This window comes from Calypte anna, chromosome 3 (genome assembly GCF_003957555.1).
Source record: "Calypte anna isolate BGI_N300 chromosome 3, bCalAnn1_v1.p, whole genome shotgun sequence".
In the NCBI taxonomy this organism is placed as follows: Eukaryota; Metazoa; Chordata; class Aves; order Apodiformes; family Trochilidae; genus Calypte; species Calypte anna.
The window spans coordinates 114,713,164-114,733,163 of NC_044246.1; the positions used below are offsets into that span (position 1 = coordinate 114,713,164).

The 20,000-nt window shown below is 59.0% G+C and overlaps 2 protein-coding genes across 5 annotated transcripts in view; both read right to left on the bottom strand.

The window, feature by feature from the left end:
* Positions 1–13,607, bottom strand: part of ADCY3 (adenylate cyclase 3) — a 15,785-nt gene extending 2,178 nt beyond the window's left edge. Inside the window, exons 1-14 of the mRNA XM_030447595.1 lie at positions 12,818–13,607; positions 6,505–6,654; positions 5,296–5,426; positions 4,493–4,604; positions 4,089–4,216; positions 2,786–2,944; positions 2,535–2,697; positions 2,300–2,449; positions 2,064–2,206; positions 1,802–1,963; positions 1,618–1,705; positions 1,399–1,515; positions 96–355; positions 3–11 (exon numbers count right to left, since the gene is read on the bottom strand). Of these exons, the coding sequence (XP_030303455.1) occupies positions 3–11; positions 96–355; positions 1,399–1,515; positions 1,618–1,705; positions 1,802–1,963; positions 2,064–2,206; positions 2,300–2,449; positions 2,535–2,697; positions 2,786–2,944; positions 4,089–4,216; positions 4,493–4,604; positions 5,296–5,426; positions 6,505–6,654; positions 12,818–13,495 (2,450 nt within the window). The 5' untranslated portion in view covers positions 13,496–13,607. The remainder of the gene's footprint in view (positions 1–2; positions 12–95; positions 356–1,398; positions 1,516–1,617; positions 1,706–1,801; positions 1,964–2,063; positions 2,207–2,299; positions 2,450–2,534; positions 2,698–2,785; positions 2,945–4,088; positions 4,217–4,492; positions 4,605–5,295; positions 5,427–6,504; positions 6,655–12,817) is intronic.
* Positions 13,608–17,907: 4,300 nt separating this feature from the next.
* The window catches only part of DNAJC27 (DnaJ heat shock protein family (Hsp40) member C27), a 15,481-nt gene continuing 13,388 nt past the window's right edge, over positions 17,908–20,000 (bottom strand). For 2 of the 4 annotated variants that reach the window (XM_030448642.1, XM_030448640.1), the window contains 2 exons: positions 19,090–19,096; positions 17,908–18,667 (listed from right to left, as the gene is read on the bottom strand). In XM_030448642.1, coding sequence (XP_030304502.1) covers positions 18,017–18,667; positions 19,090–19,096 — 658 coding nt within the window. In that variant the 3' untranslated portion in view covers positions 17,908–18,016. Of the gene's footprint in view, positions 19,097–20,000 lie in introns of all 4 variants that reach the window. The other 2 variants (XM_030448644.1, XM_030448643.1) reach the window with 2 other exon arrangements.

The window sequence follows — 20,000 nt, forward strand, 5'->3', positions numbered from 1 at the left end:
GCGAGGACCTGCTGAGGTGGGGAGACACAGGGCAGGTGGTGGCCCTGGAGGTGACCCCTCAAGCCCTTTGCCCACCCTCCTGGTCCCCCCCTCACGTGCTCTGCTGGCCACGCCGCCGGTCGTACTGGTCAAAGATGTGTTCCCAGGCAAAGATGTTGACGGCACCGGCAGCTCCGGTGATCAGCACCATGAGGGTCAGCTTGACCATGTGGCTGACCTGCACCAGCATGATGGTGGCCACCAAGGCCAGCAGGGCGATGTAGCTGTAGTACTTGGGCTGGTCCCCACAGCCACCCGCCCGTGATGGCCCCAGGGTCCCATTGACTGGCCCAACGTGGTCCTGCCAGCAGCTGAGCTGGGGACAAGAGACAGGGTGAGGATGGGGACATTGGTGTCCAGAAGGACAGGGTGAGGATGGGGACACTGGGTGTCCAGAAGGAGGACAGGGTGAGGATGGGGACACTGAGTGTCCAGAAGGAGGACAGGGTGAGGATGGGGACAGTGGTGTCCAGAAAGATAGGGTGAGGATGGGGACAGTGGTGTCCAGAAAGACAGGGTGAGGATGGGGACACATGTCCAGGGGGACAGGGTGAGGATTGGGACATTTGTGTCCAGGAGGACAGGGTGAGGATGGGGACATGGAGTGTTCAGAAGGAGGACAGGGGGAGGATGGGGACACTGGTATTCAGAAGGACAGGGTGAGGATGGGGACACTGGTGTTCAGGAGGAGGACAGGGTGAGGATGGGGATATTGGGTGTCCAGAAGGACAGGGTGGGGATGGGGACATTGGTGTCCAGAAGGACAGGGTGAGGATGGGGACATTGGGTGTCCAGAAGGAGGACAGGGTGAGGATGGGGGCACGAGTGTCCAGAAGGAGGACAGGGTGAGGATGGGGACATGGAGTGTTCAGAAGGAGGACAGAGGGAGGATGGGGACATTGGTGTCCAGGAGGACAGGGTGAAGATGTGGACATTGGTGTCCAGAAGGAGGACAGGGTGAGGATGGGGACAGTGGTGTCCAGAAGTAGGACAGGGTGAGGATGAGGACATTGGTGTCCAGGAGGAAGACAGAGTGAGGATGGGGACATTGGGTGTCCAGAAGGACAGGGTGGGGATGGGGACACTGGTGTCCAGAAGGACAGGGTGAGGATGGGGACATTGGGTGTCCAGAAGGAGGACAGGGTGAGGATGGGGACACTGGGTGTCCAGAAGAAGGACAAGGTGAGGATGAGGGTGAGAAAGAGGACACAGTGACCTAAAATCCACCCCCCATTCCTCCCCCCCGATGTGCAGACTGTAACAATCAGCCATTTACGGTGCCATGCACAATTATGGGATGTCTGGATGGAGAAGGTCAGAGCAGGTTCAGCCCTCCAGGCACCCAGGCTGGTGGCTCACCATGTCCACAATGTCAGCCATGGTGACGATGATGATGGCAGCCATGGCCCAAGTGTTGCGTGCCCAGCGGGTCCTGTCGATCCAGGTGGAGAAGGCCACAAGTTTTTTGGGGAAGACCTGTGGGGAGAAGAAGTTGGGGAGGGAGGGGTTTGCCCAAGCAGGACACGGTGGTGGGGACATCCCAGTGAGGCATCACCAATGAGCCCATCTCGTTCTCACCCGGGGGAAGATGGCAGCCAAGGAGCAGAGGGTGAGGATGAGCAGCAGGATCTCTCCCACCACAAAGGTCACGTAGTTGGTCACCAACCTACCAAAAAGACCAAGAGGAGACACATTTGGAGCATGGTGGCACCACATGTGACTTGGCAACAACCCAACCCAACCCAGCACCTCCTTGCCCTACCAGGGGTCAATGCAGAACTCCACCAGGGCGGTGAAGAAGAGGACGACGCAGGAGCAGCTGAAGGCAGCTCCGCTCTGCTTCTCCTTCTCCACCGAGTAGCGGGTCTCCATCTCGGGGTCGATGAACCTCATGGAGAGCCGGAAGGTGCTCTTGCCCTTCAGCCTGGGGGTGACACCGTCCGTCACCACCCGACGGCACCGGGGACACCTCCCACCACCCCCCGAGTCACACTGGGGACGTGTCCCTGCGCAGGGTGACTCACGCCTGGATGGATTCTCGTTCCAACAAGGCTTCGTTGAGCAGCTTGTTGAGCTCCTGCTCGTTCTCTGAGGCGTCCATCACCCTCTCAGCCAAGTCTCTCAGGCGCAGCCGCCGCCGGGGGTTGGGGAAGGAGGGGTTGACCGCCTGCTCCGGCACAGCGAGACCACACCAGATGGTCAACCCACCCTGGGGCAGTCACCAGAAACCCCCCAGCTGCACGAGATGGATGAGCTGTACCTCTCCGTCCTCCTCCCCGCTCTCCAGGGTGCCCCTCACCCTGGCCTCGGGCTCCTCGGGGCTGGTGCAGCCCAGGCTGAGGCTCCCGTTGCGTTCCTTGGTGTTGACCAAAGGTGGGGAACCACCGTGGGACGAGGTCAGCGACAGCTTCTGCAAAGGGGGAGGTGGGTCAAGGAGGGTTGGGGTGTCCCCACCACCACCACCACCCCCTGCTCACCCTGGCACCCCCACTCACCACCCCGTTGATGCCGTTGCGCAGGGGCTGCTTGGGGACCACCACGAGGTAGGTGACAATGCCCTTCTCCTTCAGGTACTCGCAGCGGGAGCCGCCTTCCCCTGGTTCCACCTCAAACTCCCCCTTCAAGCAATCCATGGTGCTCTGCGAGATGTGCACCCGCCTGCCCCGGGCACCGGAGTCACCCTTGGGTGCTGGACCCCCCGTCCCCCCCCCTTCCCCTTTCCCCCCAAGCCCCTGGGGATGCTCACCCGGGGATGCCACCCGCCTCCATCTTGTTGGCCACGGTGACATCAGTGGACCAGACGTCGTACTGCCACCTCTTCTGTCCCAGCACCCCCCCCAGCACCGTCCCGCTGTGCACCCCCACCCGCATGTCCACCGCCGTCCTGGTCTTCTCCCGCACGTAGCTGGGGGGGGGGAGAGAGACAAAGGGGGATGGATGTCCTGGTTTGGGGCAGGATAAAGGGGATTTTTCTGTCTTGTCCTTTTGCTTTCAGCTCAGTCTCTCTCTCCTGCAATTGGCCTCATCCCATGGATCCAGCCTGTCCTGATCCCTCTGCAGAACTCATCCCATGGATCCATCCTGTCCTGATCCCCCTGCAGAGCCTCATCCCATGGATCTGTCCTGATCCCCCTGCAGAGCCTCATCCCATGGATCCAGCCTGTCCTGATCCCTCTTCCAGAGCCTCATCCCATGGATCCAGCCTGTCCTGATCCCTCTCCAGAGCCTCATCCCATGGATCCAGCCTGTCCTGATCCCTCTGCAGAACTCATCCCATGGATCCATCCTGTCCTGATCCCTCTGCAGAGCCTCATCCCATGGATCCAGCCTGTCCTGATCCTTCTGCAGAACCTCATCCCATGGATCCAGCCTGTCCTGATCCCTCTCCAGAGCCTCATCCCATGGATCCAGCCTGTCCTGATCCCTCTGCAGAGCCTCATCCCATGGATCCATCCTGTCCTGATCCCCCTGCAGAGCCTCATCCCATGGATCCATCCTGTCCTGATCCCTCTGCAGAGCCTCATCCCATGGATCCATCCTGTCCTGATCCCTCTGCAGAGCCTCATCCCATGGATCCGTCCTGATCCCTCTGCAGAGCCTCATCCCATGGATCCAGCCTGTCCTGATCCCTCTGCAGAGCCTCATCCCATGGATCCAGCCTGTCCTGATCCCTCTGCAGAGCCTCACCCCATGGATCCAGCCTGTCCTGATTCCTCTGCAGAGCCTCATCCCATGGATCCAGCCTGTCCTGATCCCTCTGCAGAGCCTCATCCCATGGATCCATCCTGTCCAGCTCCCCCTGGATCCCTCCCATCCATCTTGGTGTCATCTCCAAACTATCTGAGGGTGCACCCAGGAACCTCCTTCAGATAAAGATACGAAGAGACCTCAGCCCACAAGTGAGGTCCCCTCCTCACAATCCATCCCCGCTCCACCTTCTCCATTTTTTTACTCCTTCTGCCAGACTCCCAAGTCCTCAGGGTTCACAGCAGCCCAGCAGGACCCTCTCCCCCCTTTCCCCACCCCTTTCCATGAGAAAAAGCCCTTACGAAATGGCCTCCACCATGGCCAAGCCCATCATGATGGAGCAGACAGCGTGGTCCTCCCGGTACTCGGGCAGCCCGCAGATGCAGTAGTAGCAGTCACCCAAAATCTTGATACGCAGCTGATGGTGTTTCTGGGGACAGGGAGGGGGGACACACACACAGAATGTCACCTGGGACCTCCTTTAACCCCCCATCCTTCCCCCAGCCTGCCCTTCACCCACGTTGGGCTCTCCCATGCCAGCCAAGGACACAACTCATCGGATTTTCCATCCCCCCTCCTCTCCCAGCTCTGTTTTGTTTTTTTTTCCTGCACCCAGCAAGAACATTTTTTAACCTTCTCTGTCCCCACCTCCATTTTCAGGAGGGTGATGATGGCTCAGACCTCCCCCCCCCGGGGTGTCACTCACGGCTGCCAACTTGTCGAAGCGGGCAAAGAGCTCGTTGAGGAGCTTCACCAGCTCCTGGGCACTGCAGGAGGAGGACAGTTGGGTGAAGCCCACGATGTCGGCAAAGAGGATGCTGTGAGGAGCAACAAGGAGGGAGGGGTTCAGCCCCCAGAGTGTGTGTGGTGTCCCCCAACCCGTCCCTGTGCCCCCCAACCCATCCCTGTGTCCCTGAACCTGTCCCCATGTCCCCCAACCCATCCCTGTGTCCCCCAACTCATCCCTATGTCACCCATCCCTGTGTCCCCCAGCCCATCCCTGTGTCCCCAAACCTGTCCCCATGTCCCTCAACCCATCCCTGTGTCCCCCAACTCATCCCTATGTCACCCATCCCTGTGTCCCCCAACCCACCCCTGTGTCCCCCAACCTATCCCTGTATCCCCCAACCCATCCCTGTGTCCCCCAACCCATCCCCATGTCCCCCAGCCTATCCCTGTGTCCCCCAACCCACCCCTGTGTCCCCCAACCTGTCCCCATGTCTCCCAACCCATCCCTGTGTCCCCCGACCTATCACATCCCTGTGTCCCCCAACCCATCCCCATGTCCCCCAACCTATCCCTGTATCAACCAACCCATCCCTGTGTCCCCCTCTTCTCCACCTTACTGGGACACAGCCAGAGATGAAGCCCCCGGGTGTCTCCAAGAGGTGGGTTTGGTGCTTGGCCTCCTCCACCCTTCACTTGAGCTGCCAACCCCCCCTTCCCTACCTCTCCCAATTCCCATTTTTGTCCCCAAACTGGGGCTGCTGGTTCCCCCCCGTGTCCCACCTGACGTTCTCATGGCGGTACATGTACATGGTGTTGAACTGCTGCATCTCCTTCTGGCTGGGGTCCTTCTTCATGTCCTTCAGCATCTCGTCTGCCACATGCTTGGGGAGGATGGAAAGCATCAGCCGCTCCTGCCAGGGCACAGGGGAGGGACTGGAAGCCGAGCCCGGGGCCACCCCACAGCAAATCCGTGGGGGCAAATCATAGAATCCTAGAATGGGCTGGGTTGGAAGGGACCTCAGAGCTCATCAAGTCCAACCCTTGATCCACTCCCCCCGTGGTTCCCAGCCCATGGCACTCAGTGCCACATCCAGGCTCTTTGGAAAGATCTCCAGACACGGAGAATCCACTACTTCCCTGGGCAGCCCATTCCAATGCCTGATCACCCTCTCCAGAAAGAAATTCTTTCTCATCTCCAACCTAAACCTCCCCTGGCACAACTTGAGACCCTGCCCTCTTGTCTTGCTGAGAGTTGCCTGGGAAAAGAGCCCAACCCCCCCCTGGCTCCAACCTCCTTTCAGGGAGTTGCAGAGAGTGATGAGGTCTCCCCTGAGCCTCCTCTTCTCCAGCCTCAACACCCCCAGCTCCCTCAGCCCTTCCTCACAGCAATTCTGCTGGATCCCTTCACAGCCTCCTTGCTCTTCTCTGGACCTGCTCCAGCACCTCAATCTCCTTCCTGAGCTGAGGGGCCCAGAACTGGACACAGGACTCAAGCTGTGGCCTCCCGAGGGCTGAGCACAGGGGCAGAATCCCTTCCCTGGACCTGCTGGCCACGCTGTTCCTGACACAGCCCAGGATGCCATTGGCCTTCTTGGCCACCTGGGCACACTGCTGGCTCCTCTTCAGCTTCCTGGCAATCCAGACTCCCAGCTCCCTTTCTGCCACTCTGTGCCCAGCCTGGAGCTCCTCATGGGGTTGTTGTGGCCAAAGTGCAGGACCCGGCACTTGGAATGTTGAACCTCATCCCCTTGGGATCATCCCAACTCTCCAGTCTGTCCAGGTCCCTCTGCAGAGCCCTCCTGCCTTCCAGCTGATCCACACTCCCCCCAGCTTGGTGTCATCTGTGAATTTGCTGATGATGGACTCAATCCCCTCATCTAAATCATCAATGAAGATATTGAACAGAACTGGGCCCAACACTGATTATCCCTGTCCCGAGGCCACCGTGGTGTCCCCAGGCTGTCCCCTGTGCCCAGCTGTGGTCCCTACCTGCTGCTGGCTCTGCTCCTCCAGGTTGAGTTTGACCTCCAGGGACTGCCGGGCTTCCAGGAAGGCTTTGCGGTGTTTGCGGTCGGCCATGTAGTAGGACATGGTGCCCACTGTGATGGCACAAAGGTAGATGGCAACATTGGACAGGATCTTTGGGGACAAAAAAGAAGGGGGAAAACAAAAAGAAAAAGAGACAGGAGTAAGAGGAGCAATGGAGAAGCCCCACCAAGGGATGTGCCACCACAACTCCTTGTTTGGGCAGCAGAACCTGAAGGAAAAATAAAAAAGAACCAACCCAAATGTTCAGATGTTGGAAGAGGACAGAAAATACAGCCCTGGGGACAAGCCACCAAGCCGTGGCCACCAAGATGTGCTGGGGGGACTGTCCTGGAGGGGACAAGCAGGAGATCACAGCTGGAGAACCCGAGGAGACCTTGAGGTCCCTGTGGGCTGACTCAGCTTCATTAAAGCTGGCAGAGATGTTTTGGAAAAAAGCAGCAGCAGGCTGGTGGCAGGGGGGGGGGAGAGGCAGGGGCAGCCCTGGGGGACAATCAGCTCTTGGTGGCTCACGTGTCATCCGCTCCCTTGGTCCTGCCACGGGAATTGAAGCCCAAAATGTTCATAAAAACACAGACAAGGCCTAAAACTCCAGGTTTGCTCCTTCTCCTGCCCCTCTCCATGGCTCAAAACGTGGGTGTGGGATGACAGCACCAGAGGTGGAGGCTACAAAGGGTCATGGACTTGAACAACCCATCCTTCTTCCTGGAGAATGGAACAAAAGCTCCTGATGGGACCTCATGGAAGTCCTGGAGCTGCTGGGAGGGCTGGAGCAGCTCTGCTCTGGAGCCAGGCTGAGAGAGTTGGGGGTGTTGAGGCTGGAGAAGAGAAGGCTGCACCGGGGAGACCTTAGAGCACCTTCCAGTGCCTGAAGGGGCTCCAGGAAAGCTGGGGAGGGACTTGGGACAAGGGCCTGGAGGGATGGGAGCCTGCGAGGGGGAAGGGTTTGCAGCTGGGAGAGGGGAGATGGAGAGGAGATCTTGGGCAGGGAGGGAGGGAGGGAGAAATGGTTTGGTTGGACTTGGTGATCTCCAAGGTCCTTTCCAGCCATGAGCATTCTGTGATTCTCAGGTGTGGGACATGGGTTAGTGGTGGCCTGGAATAAGGTGATGTCCTGGCTGGGCTGGAGTGGGCTAGGAGAAGGGGGAAGGGTTTGGAGCTGGGAGAGGGGAGCTGGGGATGAGATGTGAGGGAGGAATTGCTTGGGGTGAGGGTGCTGAGCCCCTGGTTGCCCAGGTTGCCCAAGGAAGCTGTGGCTGCCCCATCCCTGGCAGTGTCTCAGCCCAGGTTGGATGGGGCTTGGAGCACCCTGGGCTGGAGGAGGGGTCCCTGACCATGGCAGGGGTGCCACTGGGGGGGCTTTAAGGTCCCTTCCCACCCAAACCACTCTGGGATTCCATGATTCTATCACCTTTCCCAATCCTGGCATGGATCCTGTCCCATGGGCTGGACTTGTCCCATCCCTCATGTCCCCACAGCCCAGGACAGGATGGAGCAGCTTTGCAGATGGGATGAAAAACCCTCCATGGCAAAGATGTCTGATGAGGGAAAGCTGGAGGAACCTGGGTTGTTTCATCTTGGAAGGGGAAGAGTGACATGAAAGGTGTGATAACCAGTTTCAACTCTGCTCAGGGGACAGTGGGGACATGGAGATGTCCTCCCACCCCCTGGGTGTCCCTGGCAGTGTGATGGAGGCTGTGGGAAGGCCATGGAGCCATTCCCAGGGTGCTGCCACATCCTCAGCATCCATCTCCTGATCCCCAACTCCCTGGTACCAACGTGGGGCCTGTAGCCCAGCAGGGTGGGAGGAAAGCCCCAATGCTCCCCCGGTCCCTGGGTGTCCCTGTCCTCAGGAGTCTTCCCACCTGACAAGCCCTGAGCAGCCCAGTGTCATCTCAAGGTCACAAAGAGGGAAACTGAGGCACGGATTTGAGGTGGCACCACGTTGGGGATGATACTTTAGGGGCATGAGGAGCAAGGGAGAAAACTTGGCACCTCCAATTGATGGAGCTGGGTCAGGATCTGGACCAGGATCTGGGGGGATCCCCGGGAAGCCCCGGGACCTGCGGCAGAGTAGACGGTGAGCAAGGAGCCATCTGGAGGTGGGCAGGGAGAAGAAACCCCCAAAACAAGCAGCTACTTGCTATTTTTAACCACCCTCTCGAGTTGTCATGACAACGGGTCACTGGGTGGGAACAGGGCAGCTCGGCACACCGAGGCCACCCCAAACCCCCCCGGGGGCTGCAAGGCACAGCCCCATCCCACACCGAGCATCTTCCAGCTGCATCTTGCCCCCTGCCATGGATGCTCAGCCCCCAAAACCTCACCCCCCAAAAAAAAAAACCAACCAAAACCCCACATCCTGGCATCCCAAACATCTCCTGGGAAAACCCAGACATGGAGGAGACCCCACGGTGTGGTCACAGGTTATGGTTTGTGCTCAATAATTTGGGGACAGCAAGAAGGGGATGTGTGGCTGAGGGACCTCATCCCTGCTGGCAGAGCCGGGGTGGGATGCACCCAGCTGGAACCTGGAGGATGCTTCTCAGCTGCTTGCCACACGGCCAGGGCAGCCACAGCCTCGACCACCCCCAGACCCCAACTCTCAGCCAGCATCTCAACCTTCGGGCTCCTCCTTGATGGCCACCAATCCATCCCCACCCCTTCCCCCGCCGCGGTTCCAGCCCCATCCTCCAGTCCCTCCTATTAATAGCAGTGCCCCCGGGAGCCGGGTGGCTGGCTGGAATAATCAGGCATCTGATGTTTATTTCTGGACATAATGTTCCTCCTTCCCAGGCTGAGGCATGCCGCGTTGCCAAGGTTTTCCCAGCTCCGGACTCTCCGTGCCGTGGCAATGATTAACGGGGACGGGCAAGGGGGGGGTGGCTGTGGGTCCCCTGCACCCCCCCAGCACCCCCAGGCTTGGTGGCAGGGAGTGGAATCATGGAATCATTCAGGTTGGAAAAGACCTTGAGGATCATCAGTTCCAACCATTCCCTCATCAGTGCCCAAGGCCACCCCTGCCCCATGTCCCTCATCCCCACATCCCCAGGGCTTGCTCTGAAACCCCTCCAGGCATGATGGGGACTCCAGCCCTGCCCTGGGCAGCCTGGGCCAGGCCCTGACAACCCTTTCCAGGCAGAAATTCTTCCCCAGCTCCAACCTAAACCTCCCCTGGCACAACTTGAGGTGTGCCAAAAGTTCCTCTTGTCCCATCCCTTCTTCCTTGGGAGCAGAGCCCGACCCCCCCTGGCTCCAACCTCCTCTCAGGGGCTTGCAGAGAGCCACAAGGTCTCCCCTCAGCCTCCTCTGCTCCAGGATCAGCACCCACAGCTCCCTCGGATGCTCCTCACAACTTCTCCATCCCCTTCTCCATCTTCTCCAGCCCTCCTCTCTTGTCCCATCCCTTGTTCCTTGGGAGCAAAGCCCGACCCCCCCTGGCTCCAACCTCCTCTCAGGGGCTTGCAGAGAGCCACAAGGTCTCCCCTCAGCCTCCTCTGCTCCAGGATCAGCACCCCCACTTATTTTGATGGTGCACAAGTGGCACCAGCAGCAGGCAGCCCAAATCCCAGGCCCCTCCACCCACCAGTGGGTCAACGCTCACCCCACAGCTGCCCCAGGAGCCATCAGATCTCCTCAAGCAGCTCCAGGCAGAGGTGGCAGCTTGGGCAGCCTTCTGCAGGAGGAGCTCTGAACAGCAGGGGCAGGAACCCTACCTGGAGCCAGGACACTGGAAACCTGGAGATGACTCTAACTGGTTGTCCAGTTCAACCTGGACACCACCCCAGCACCCTTGCTGGATCACTATGGAAATAGAACCCAAAAAGTGCTTTTCTTTGCAAAACCCTGTGACACCAGGAGATGTCCCATGGCAAGGGGACCAGTCCCAAAGCACAGAGCCTGGGAAAAAACTCAGTATTCTTGGGGTGTTTTTTGGAGAGCAGGCTCCATTTTCCTGTCTCCTGAGACTCAGCATTCCCAAATCCTCTACAAAAAAAGTGAATCAACAATTGCCCTCTCCCTTCCTGTTGATGGAACCAGGGAATCCCAGACTGGTTTGGGTGGGAAGGGACCTTAAATCCCATCCATTCCCATCCCCTGCCATGGTCAGGGACCCCTCCCCCAGCCCAGGGTGCTCCAAGCCCCATCCAACCTGGGCTGAGACACTGCCAGGGATGGGGCAGCCACAGCTTCCTTGGGCAACCTGGGCAACCAGGGACCCCAAAGAATGGGGTTTGGGTCCCAGCACCCTCCTGCCCATCTCCCCCAAGACAGAACCCCCCACCCCACCTCCCTCAGCCCCACCAATGAGCAGTGGGGGCTGTGGCCTCCTCTCCATCCCAACCCCTCCCTGGCAGCAGAACAGCACCCAGGAAAGCTGCAGTTCTCCAGCCCTGCCATGGCCTTCACCACCAGCTCCCCACCCTGGGGACCTCTGGGCTGTCTGTCCATCCATTCCTCACTCATTCCTCCTCTGCACACCCAGCTGCCCACCCACCCATCCATCCAGAGAATCAGGGAACCCCAGAGTGGGTTGGGTGGGAAGGGACCCTAAAGGTCACCTAATTCCAACCCTGCCATGGTCAGGGACCCCTCCCCCAGCCCAGGGTGCTCCAAGCCCCATCCAACCTGGGCTGAGACACTGCCAGGGATGGGGCAGCCACAGCTTCCTGGGGCAACCTGGGCAACCAGGGGCTCAGCACCCTCACCCCAAAGAACTTCCTAATGTCCAACCTACATCTACCAGCCTTGGACCTTCCCCATCCCTTCCTCTCCCCACCATGGGGCAGAGGAGATGCTTCCAGTGGGATTTTCCCTGCTGCCTTCAACACACCAAAGTTCAGCTCTGGCTTTCCCCCCCCTCCCAGCCATGGAATCTCTGCTCAGATCAGGGGGTGCATGACCAAAGAGTGGGGAACCTCCCAATGGGGAGGAAAGGGACTTGGCCAAGCCATGAAAACCACTGATTTAGGGGCAAACAACAGTCCCTGGTTGCTCCAGTGGGTATTTCCCAGGAGATGCTGAGAACCTGCTGGAGCAGGGACCACTCACCCCCTGCCCAAGCCTCCCCTCCCCTCCTTTGCTGTGTGCCTGGATGGGTGCTGAGTCCTTGGGGCCACCTTCAAGCTTGGAAATGTTGTTTCTCCAGCTTTATGGGGGCAGAAGATCACCCTAAAGTGTCCCCAGCCATGAGGCTGGGGGATGGGTATCACCTCGGGACTGAGCTGGGGCCCAGCAGCCACCCAGCTCTTTTTCTCCTGGGGAAAGCCCTGGTGGCTGTTTGTGAGCCCGGAAGCTGGGCTCCTGCCACGTTTCTGCTAAAAATGACCATTTTTGGCCATTTTTGTGTCTTGCAATTCAAAGGGAAATGAGCAGAAGCGAGGCTGCCGGGCAGGGTGGATGGGGAGCACCAGAGTCCCTCCGTGCCTCAGTTTCTCCAGCAGCCCATGTGTCCTTGCCCCTCAGGTGGCTCCTGGAGAGGGATCTAGGGGGGTCAGAGGACGTGTGTCCCATCATGGCTGGGTGCTCCTGCCCTCCCCAGCACTCCACTGGGATGTGTTTTGGGGAATCCCCTTGCTCCTGGTCAACACCACAATCAGCTGGTAGGTTCCAGATCAAACCTGGCTTTAGGGTCAGTCAGGTTGGAAAGGATCTCACGGAATCCCAGACTGGTTTGGGTGGGAAGGGACCTTAAAGCTCACCCAGTTCCATGGGCAGGGCCAGCTCCCAGCAGCCCAGGTTGCTCCAAGCCCCATCCAACTTGGCCTCAGACCATCAAGTTTAGAATCAGGAACAGGGATGGACCCCACAGCAGTTCATGGAACCACCCAAAGGGGGGGATAACTCCCCCATCACCCCGAGGGCACACCACGTCCCCCGGGCCATCCCCCAGGTTTCTCCAAACCCCATCCAACTTGGCCTCAGACCATCAAGTTTAGGATCAGGACCAGGGATGGACACCACAGCAGCTCATGGAACCACCCAAAGGGGGGGACAACTCCCCCATCACCCTGAGGGGACACCACGTCCCCTGGGCCATCCCCCAGGTTGCTCCAAACCAACTTGATGGTTGGTTGGTTGGTTGGTTGGTTGGATGGTTTCTCCATCCAACTTGACCTAAGACCATCAAGTTTAGGATCAGGACCAGGGATGGACCCCACAGCAGCTCATGGAACCACCCAAAGGAGGGGATAACTCCCCCATCACCTCCCAGCACCCCGAGGGGACACCATATCCCCTGAGCCATCCCCGTTACCTGTCTCAGCAGCGTGCCCTCATCCAGGGTGTCCTCCTGCCTCTGCTGAGCGACGGTGACACCAAGCACCAAGGTGTGGACCCCGCAGGAGACAGCAGTGATGAGGACGATGGGTGCCAGGCGCAGGGGCAAGGTGATGAAGAAGGAGAAGCCGAAGAAGGCTTGCCAGCCCACCGTGTCGCTGGCCTCGGGCGAGCGGGAGAAGTCGAGCCCCAGGTAGCAGAAGATCTGAGCCAAGATGAGGATCCAAAGGACGTAGGGCAGGAACCTGCGGGCCACCCTCTCGGGGAGCAGCCTGTATTTGCAAAGGACGAAGAGCAAGGCGTGGGCCACCAACCCGGCCACCGCGGCCAGCGCCGGGGCCACTTTGTCGGCGGCGTGGACCGCGGCGCACATGAGGAGGACGTAGCAGTCGAAGAGGGCGGCGAAGACCACCAGGACCAAGAGGGTTTCGTGGCGTTGGCGACGGAAATAGGTCTGGTAGAGGTTCTCCAGGGATTCGGGAGAGAAGGTGAGGCGCATGAAACGGGGGAGGCAGAGGCAGGGACCCGAGCTGCGCACCGTCACCTCGTGGGTCCTCCCCACGCCGCGCTCGGGGTCCGAGGGCAAGCTCACCGAGTAGTCGGCGGAATACTCGGCGGAACACTCGGGTTCGGAGAAAGCCCCGTTCCTGGGCATGGTGGCACCTTCCGCTGCTCCGCAACCGGGGAAAAAATGCCACCGCTGTCCCCCCCCTCGATGCTCAGCGGGACATCGCCCCTGCCGGCTCCCAGGCCTGTCCCCTTCTTCTCCTTCTGCAACCCAAAGCCCGAATCCCGCTGCCCGCCCAAGGAGGAGGGGGAAAAAAAAAAAAGGAAATGATAAATAAGCGAGGCCGGGCAGGGAGCTGCCTGCCTGCCCAGCTGCCTGCCAGCTCCCTCTCCCCAGCCCCTGCGCACTGCCAGGTTGCCACCGAAGCGCCGCGGAGCTAAGGAAAAAAAAAAAAAAATCAAACCAAACAACAAAACCCCAAAAAGATGTCGCGATGCCTCCCTGCCCCTCCTTCGAGGGCAAGCCCGGTGTTTCGGGAGGGCGAGAGCCCCGCCGCTCCGTTCCCCGAGGATGGATGGATGGAGGGATGGATGGAGAAGGACCGAGAAGGGTATCGAGAAGCCTGGCAGCCCTGGAAGAGGAAGGTGCGACCAGCAACGATGCTCTTCGCTTCTCCCGGTGGCCACCAGCATCCTCCGCCGGTCCCCACCGCCCGCCTCCCCCCCCGCCACCCCCGCCGGGCTCCGCGGGGCCCGAGGCGGCGGGGGAGGCGGCTCCGGCCCGGAGAAGGGGTGGGGATTGAGAAGAGGGGGTGAAGGGGGGAGAGGGAAAGGGGTTCCCCGGGGCCGGGGGCGGGCACCCACCGCCGGCTCTGCCGGTACCGGGGCGTCCCGGAGCGTCTCCGCCTTCTGTAACCCTCTCGGTGCCGGTGGGGGTGGAGAAGGCGGGTTCTGAGGGAAGGTGCTGCTGCCCACGCCATCTTCATCATCTTCATCTTCATCATTCCCTCTGGCAGCTCATAGACCCCGTGGGGACCCTTAAAGCAAGTGGCCTCGCTGGATGCATGAGCAGCAGGGCCAGGGAGGGGATTGTCCCCTCTGCTCTGGGGAGACCCCCCTGGGGTAAAGCTGTGTCCATCTCTGGGGTCCCCATCAGCAGAAGGACCCGGAGCTGTTGGAGCCAGTGCAGAGGAGGCCCTGGAGCTGCTGGGAGGGCTGGAGCAGCTCTGCTCTGGAGCCAGGCTGACAGAGTTGGGGGTGTTGAGGCAGGAGAAGAGAAGGCTGCACCGGGGAGACCTTAGAGCACCTTCCAGTACCTGAAGGAGCTCCAGGAAAGCTGGGGAAGGACTTGGGACAAGGGCCTGGAGGGATGGGAGCCTGCGAGGGGGAAGGGTTTGCAGCTGGGAGAGGGGAGATGGAGAGGAGATCTTGGGCAGGGAGGAGGGATGGAGGGAGAAATGGTTTGGTTGGACTTGGTGATCTCCAAGGTCCTTTCCAGCCATGAGCATTCTGTGATTCTCAGGTGTGGGACATGGGTTAGTGGTGGCCTGGAATAAGGTGATGTCCTGGCTGGGCTGGAGTGGGCTAGGAGAAGGGGGAAGGGTTTGGAGCTGGGAGAGGGGAGATGGGGATGAGATGTGAGGGAGGAATTCCTTGGGGTGAGGGTGCTGAGCCCCTGGTTGCCCAGGTTGCCCAAGGAAGCTGTGGCTGCCCCATCCCTGGCAGTGTCTCAGCCCAGGTTGGATGGGGCTTGGAGCACCCTGGGCTGGGGGATGTGTCCCTGACCATGGCAGGGGGGGCACTGGGTGACCTTTAAGGTCCCTTCCCGCCCAACCCATTTATGATTTCTGTGTCCAGCTGATCATTTAAGCTGCAGTTGCTGGTGGTTGGGTGCCTGCCTGGCTCCTGTACCCTCTTCTCTTTCCCCACCATGGCTCAGCACCCAGGTGCTGTGGTCACCATCACCTGAGGGTGATCCTGGGGGTGCTTCCCCATGGTAGCTGTGGGTGACAGAGCTTCCAAGGAGGTGACATCCCACCACAAGCCCCTTCTCACCTTCCAAACCTTCCCATGGGGCCTCCCTTCCTGGCAGGGTGACCCTGCTGAGAGGTGATCATTTTCCAGACAATCTGACAGAGGAGAGATCTGACATTTTTTTTATGAGCTTTAAGGTCAATCCAATCCTGCTGGGGGTTCTATGGGTGCCGTGACCCCAGGTGGTAAGCAGGGTGTTGGGCCATGCTCTCATAACCAGGCTGTCCTTTTGCCCATGGACCTTTCTGGGGTCACAGCCACCTTAAGACAGCCCCGGAGGGGTTGGGGAGAACCCCCCAACATACTCACCACACGCTCCCCTTCAGCAGAGCCACCCAAATCCCCCCCAACCTGACTGATCCTGCACTGAATCCTCCTCCCCAAGCTCCCCCCCTGTGTTTCCCCTGCTGGCACCTTCATGAGATCATGGGGGGAACATCTGGAGATCACTGAGGCCAAACTGCCCCCCATAGCAGGGTCTCCTTGGGGGCTTTCAATGGAGAAGGAGACCCCACAAGACTTTGTCACAGAATCCTAGAATGGGCTGGGTTGGAAGGGAGCTCAGAGCTCATCAAGTCCAACCCTTGATCCACTCCCCCCGTGGTTCCCAGCCCATGGCACTCAGTGCCACATCCAGGCTCTTTGGAAAGATCTCCAGACACGGAGAATCCACTACTTCCCTGGGCAGCCCATTCCAATGCCTGATCACCCTCTCCAGAAAGAAATTCTTTCTCATCTCCAACCTAAACCTCCCCTGGCACAACTTGAGACCCTGCCCTCTTGTCTTGCTGAGAGTTGCCTGGGAAAAGAGCCCAACCCCCCCCTGGCTCCAACCTCCTTTCAGGGAGTTGGAGAGAGTGATGAGGTCTCCCCTGAGCCTCCTCTTCTCCAGCCTCAACACCCCCAGCTCCCTCAGCCCTTCCTCACAGCAATTCTGCTGGATCCCTTCACAGCCTCCTTGCTCTTCTCTGGACCTGCTCCAGCACCTCAAGCTCCTTCCTGAGGGGCTGAGGGGCCCAGAACTGGACACAGGACTCAAGCTGTGGCCTCCCCAGGGCTGAGCACAGGGGCAGAATCCCTTCCCTGGACCTGCTGGCCACGCTGTTCCTGACACAGCCCAGGATGCCATTGGCCTTCTTGGCCACCTGGGCACACTGCTGGCTCCTCTTCAGCTTCCTGGCAATCCAGACTCCCAGGTCCCTTTCTGCCACTCTGTGCCCAGCCTGGAGCTCCCCATGGGGTTGTTGTGGCCAAAGTGCAGGACCCGGCACTTGGAATGTTGAACCTCATCCCCTTGGGATCATCCCAACTCTCCAGTCTGTCCAGGTCCCTCTGCAGAGCCCTCCTGCCTCCCAGGTGAAAGCTTGGCAGGTGGGGAGGACACCTCCAGCTGTCCCCTCAGGTTCATCCCCAGGCATGACCTGGAGAACTTCCCAAACCCTTCCATGAGGTGCAGCTCCACCCCTCCTGTTCCAGGAACCAGTTCTGGGTTCCCTTGCTGGCCCCTGGACCAGTTCTGGTCTTTTGGCCCATTTTGGTGGCCTCTGGACTGGTTTTAGTGGTCTTTGAGATGGTTTTGGTGGCCTTTGGACGAGTTCTGGTGGCCTTCAAAAAGGTTTCGGTGGCATTTGGCCAATTTTTGGTGGTCTTCAGACCAACAGTGCTGGCCTCTGGACCAGTTCTGGTGCTCTTCAGTTTTGGTGCCCTTCAGACCCATTTTGGTGGCCTCTGTGCCAGTTTTGGTGGCCTTCAGACCCTCTCCCATCACCATTTTCCATGGGCAGCTCTTCCCCATCAGCAAGGAGAGGAATGAGAGGGTCAATTAAACCTTACCAGGGGGTGGTGGCCTTGGGGACACAGAGCTTCCTCAGCTCCCCAGGGGGAGGTTTAATTTATAATAAGACAGCCCAGGAGGTCACTGGAATCATCTCCAAGGATGGAGTTAGCTTGGGAAACAGAGAGGAGAAACCCCAGAAGCAAAAAACCAAGGAGGGACCATCCATGGCATGAGAAACCTGGAGAGCTCCTGAGCAGCAGGAATGGGAGAAAGCCCTGGAGAACCACTCCAGGCACCCAGATCTTGCCCTTCATTCAGCAGTGGGGTTGGTTGTCCCCCTGGATGGAAAAAGAATGAAGTTGGAAGGTGGAATTAAGTGGTTTTCTCCATGGGACAAGTGGGGAGGTTTCCAGTGAGCTCCCCCAGGGTTATAAAAGGTGTGGAAGGAGATGCTGTCAGTGTGCCTTGTCCTGCTCAAATCCCCCAGCCCAGCTTTTTATCCCTCTGGCAGGAAGAATGGAGAAGTTTTAAACATGAAGCTCATGGAGCAACATCTCCTCTGGGTTATTTCTACATCAGAAGAGCAAAAAGTGTTCCCTGGCAGGAGAGTTGGTTTCTGCTTCCCAGCAGCTCAGCACCAGAGCAAGAGGAAAATGATTCTCAAGTCCCTTAATGCTTGAGGTCAAACGGTGGTGGTGAGGAACTGTTATTTATGGTCTGTTTTGGAGAGAAAACACAGAAAAGCTGCCTTGAAGTGAAAAAATAATAAATATTCACAGAGCAGAGGAAAAAAACCACTTTCAAACAGGACAGCTGTGAGGTGAGGTTACAGAGGGAGCATCCTTGGGGGCTTTCACTTCATGGGTTTGTGTCCTGACACCCCCTGAGGAGCTCAGGCAGCAGCAAGGAAATAAAACTGAGTCCTGGCAACACCAGAGGAGCCCAAGGGATCCCCAGGTTGGTCTCCTCGGAGAACCTGGCAGCTGTGGTGGCTCTGACTCCATCAAGTGACCAAGCACTTCTTGGGGTGAGCAGCAAAGCTCCCCTTGAATTCACCCACGTCTGGCTGAGGGGAGGAGGGGAAGAGCTGAGAAGCAGCCATGGTGAGGGGTGAGCTGCTGCCTCCTCCTCCTCCTCCTTGGGGCAGAAACCTTCCCCTGCTTGCAAACAGCCAGGGCCACTCACAGCTGAGGACAGTCCCCAACAAGGGACCTCACCCAGAGCTTGCCTGAGCAGAGGGATGGGAGAGAGGGAGGGGGGTTGAGGTCCTGCAGCTTTTGGGGCTTCTTCCCAACAAGTTGGGCTTGGGGAGATGGAAGGAAGTGGTGGCAGAGGACTCTGTGATGTGAGGAGGAGGTGGGTGCCCTGGGGAGACCACTCTTGTCCCCATGACAGGTTGGGGAGGTAAAGAACACTCCTGGTGCCATTCTCTCCCTCCAGTACCAGAGAGATTTTCCTCAAGTAATTCCCCTTTCCCTCACAGTCCAAAGCAGCATCGTTGGGTGTCACCTGGAAGGAAGGAGCCAGCTCTGAGCAGGGAGCTGAACCACCCCTGGAGCTCAGGAGCTGCAGAGATGGCTCCAGGACAACCCCCCAGGACTCACAACCCCCTGCTCTCCTGACCATCCCTCTCCACCCACCACACCAAGGCTTTCAGTTCACATCCTCAGCAGTCCTAAGCTGCTCTGGGAGCCTCCTGTGTCCACGCTGCTGGTGAAGTGTGAGGAGCAGAGGGGTGTCCCACGCTCGCCTGGGACTTGGGTGGGATGAGGGGAAGGTTTTCCAGCTCCCTGGGGTTCTGTTCCCTATTTGATGTTTTTGAGCAGTGAGGTCCGGGCGTTCACCACGGCTTTGAAGGCATCTTCACTGCCAGGAGCCACACACTTGTCAGGGTGGAGCAGCACAGCCAGCTTCCTGTAGGCCTTGTTCACCTCATCCCTAGGAGACACAACAAGGATCATGGATGGAGCTGCTGGGAGGGCTGGAGCAGCTCTGCTCTGGAGCCAGGCTGAGAGAGTTGGGGGTGTTGAGGCTGGAGAAGAGAAGGCTGCACCGGGGAGACCTTAGAGCACCTTCCAGTGCCTGAAGGGGCTCCAGGAAAGCTGGGGAGGGACTTGGGACAAGGGCCTGGAGGGATGGGAGCCTGCGAGGGGGAAGGGTTTGCAGCTGGGAGAGGGGAGATGGAGAGGAGATCTTGGGCAGGGAGGGAGGGAGGGAGAAATGGTTTGGTTGGACTTGGTGATCTCCAAGGTCCTTTCCAGCCATGAGCATTCTGTGATTCTCAGGTGTGGGACATGGGTTAGTGGTGGCCTGGAATAAGGTGATGTCCTGGCTGGGCTGGAGTGGGCTAGGAGAAGGGGGAAGGGTTTGGAGCTGGGAGAGGGGAGCTGGGGATGAGATGTGAGGGAGGAATTGCTTGGGGTGAGGGTGCTGAGCCCCTGGTTGCCCAGGTTGCCCAAGGAAGCTGTGGCTGCCCCATCCCTGGCAGTGTCTCAGCCCAGGTTGGATGGGGCTTGGAGCACCCTGGGCTGGGGGAGGGGTCCCTGACCATGGCAGGGGGTTGGAATTAGGTGACCTTTAAGGTCCCTTTCTCCCCAAACCAATCTGGGATTCTGGGATTCTATGATTTTCTTGGGATTGGAAAGAATGGAGCCATTCCATGCCTGGAGATGAGGATGAGGGGGAAGGATTCAGCACCATGAGGATTCTTCACCAGGTTTGGGGGGCTTAAGGGCTTCTGGTTCTGTGCTGGGCACCACAGAGCCTGGAGACACCATGGGAGGTGATGCTGCCCTTAGGAGGTGTCCCTGCCCATGCAGGAGGTTGGAACTGGAGGAGCTTT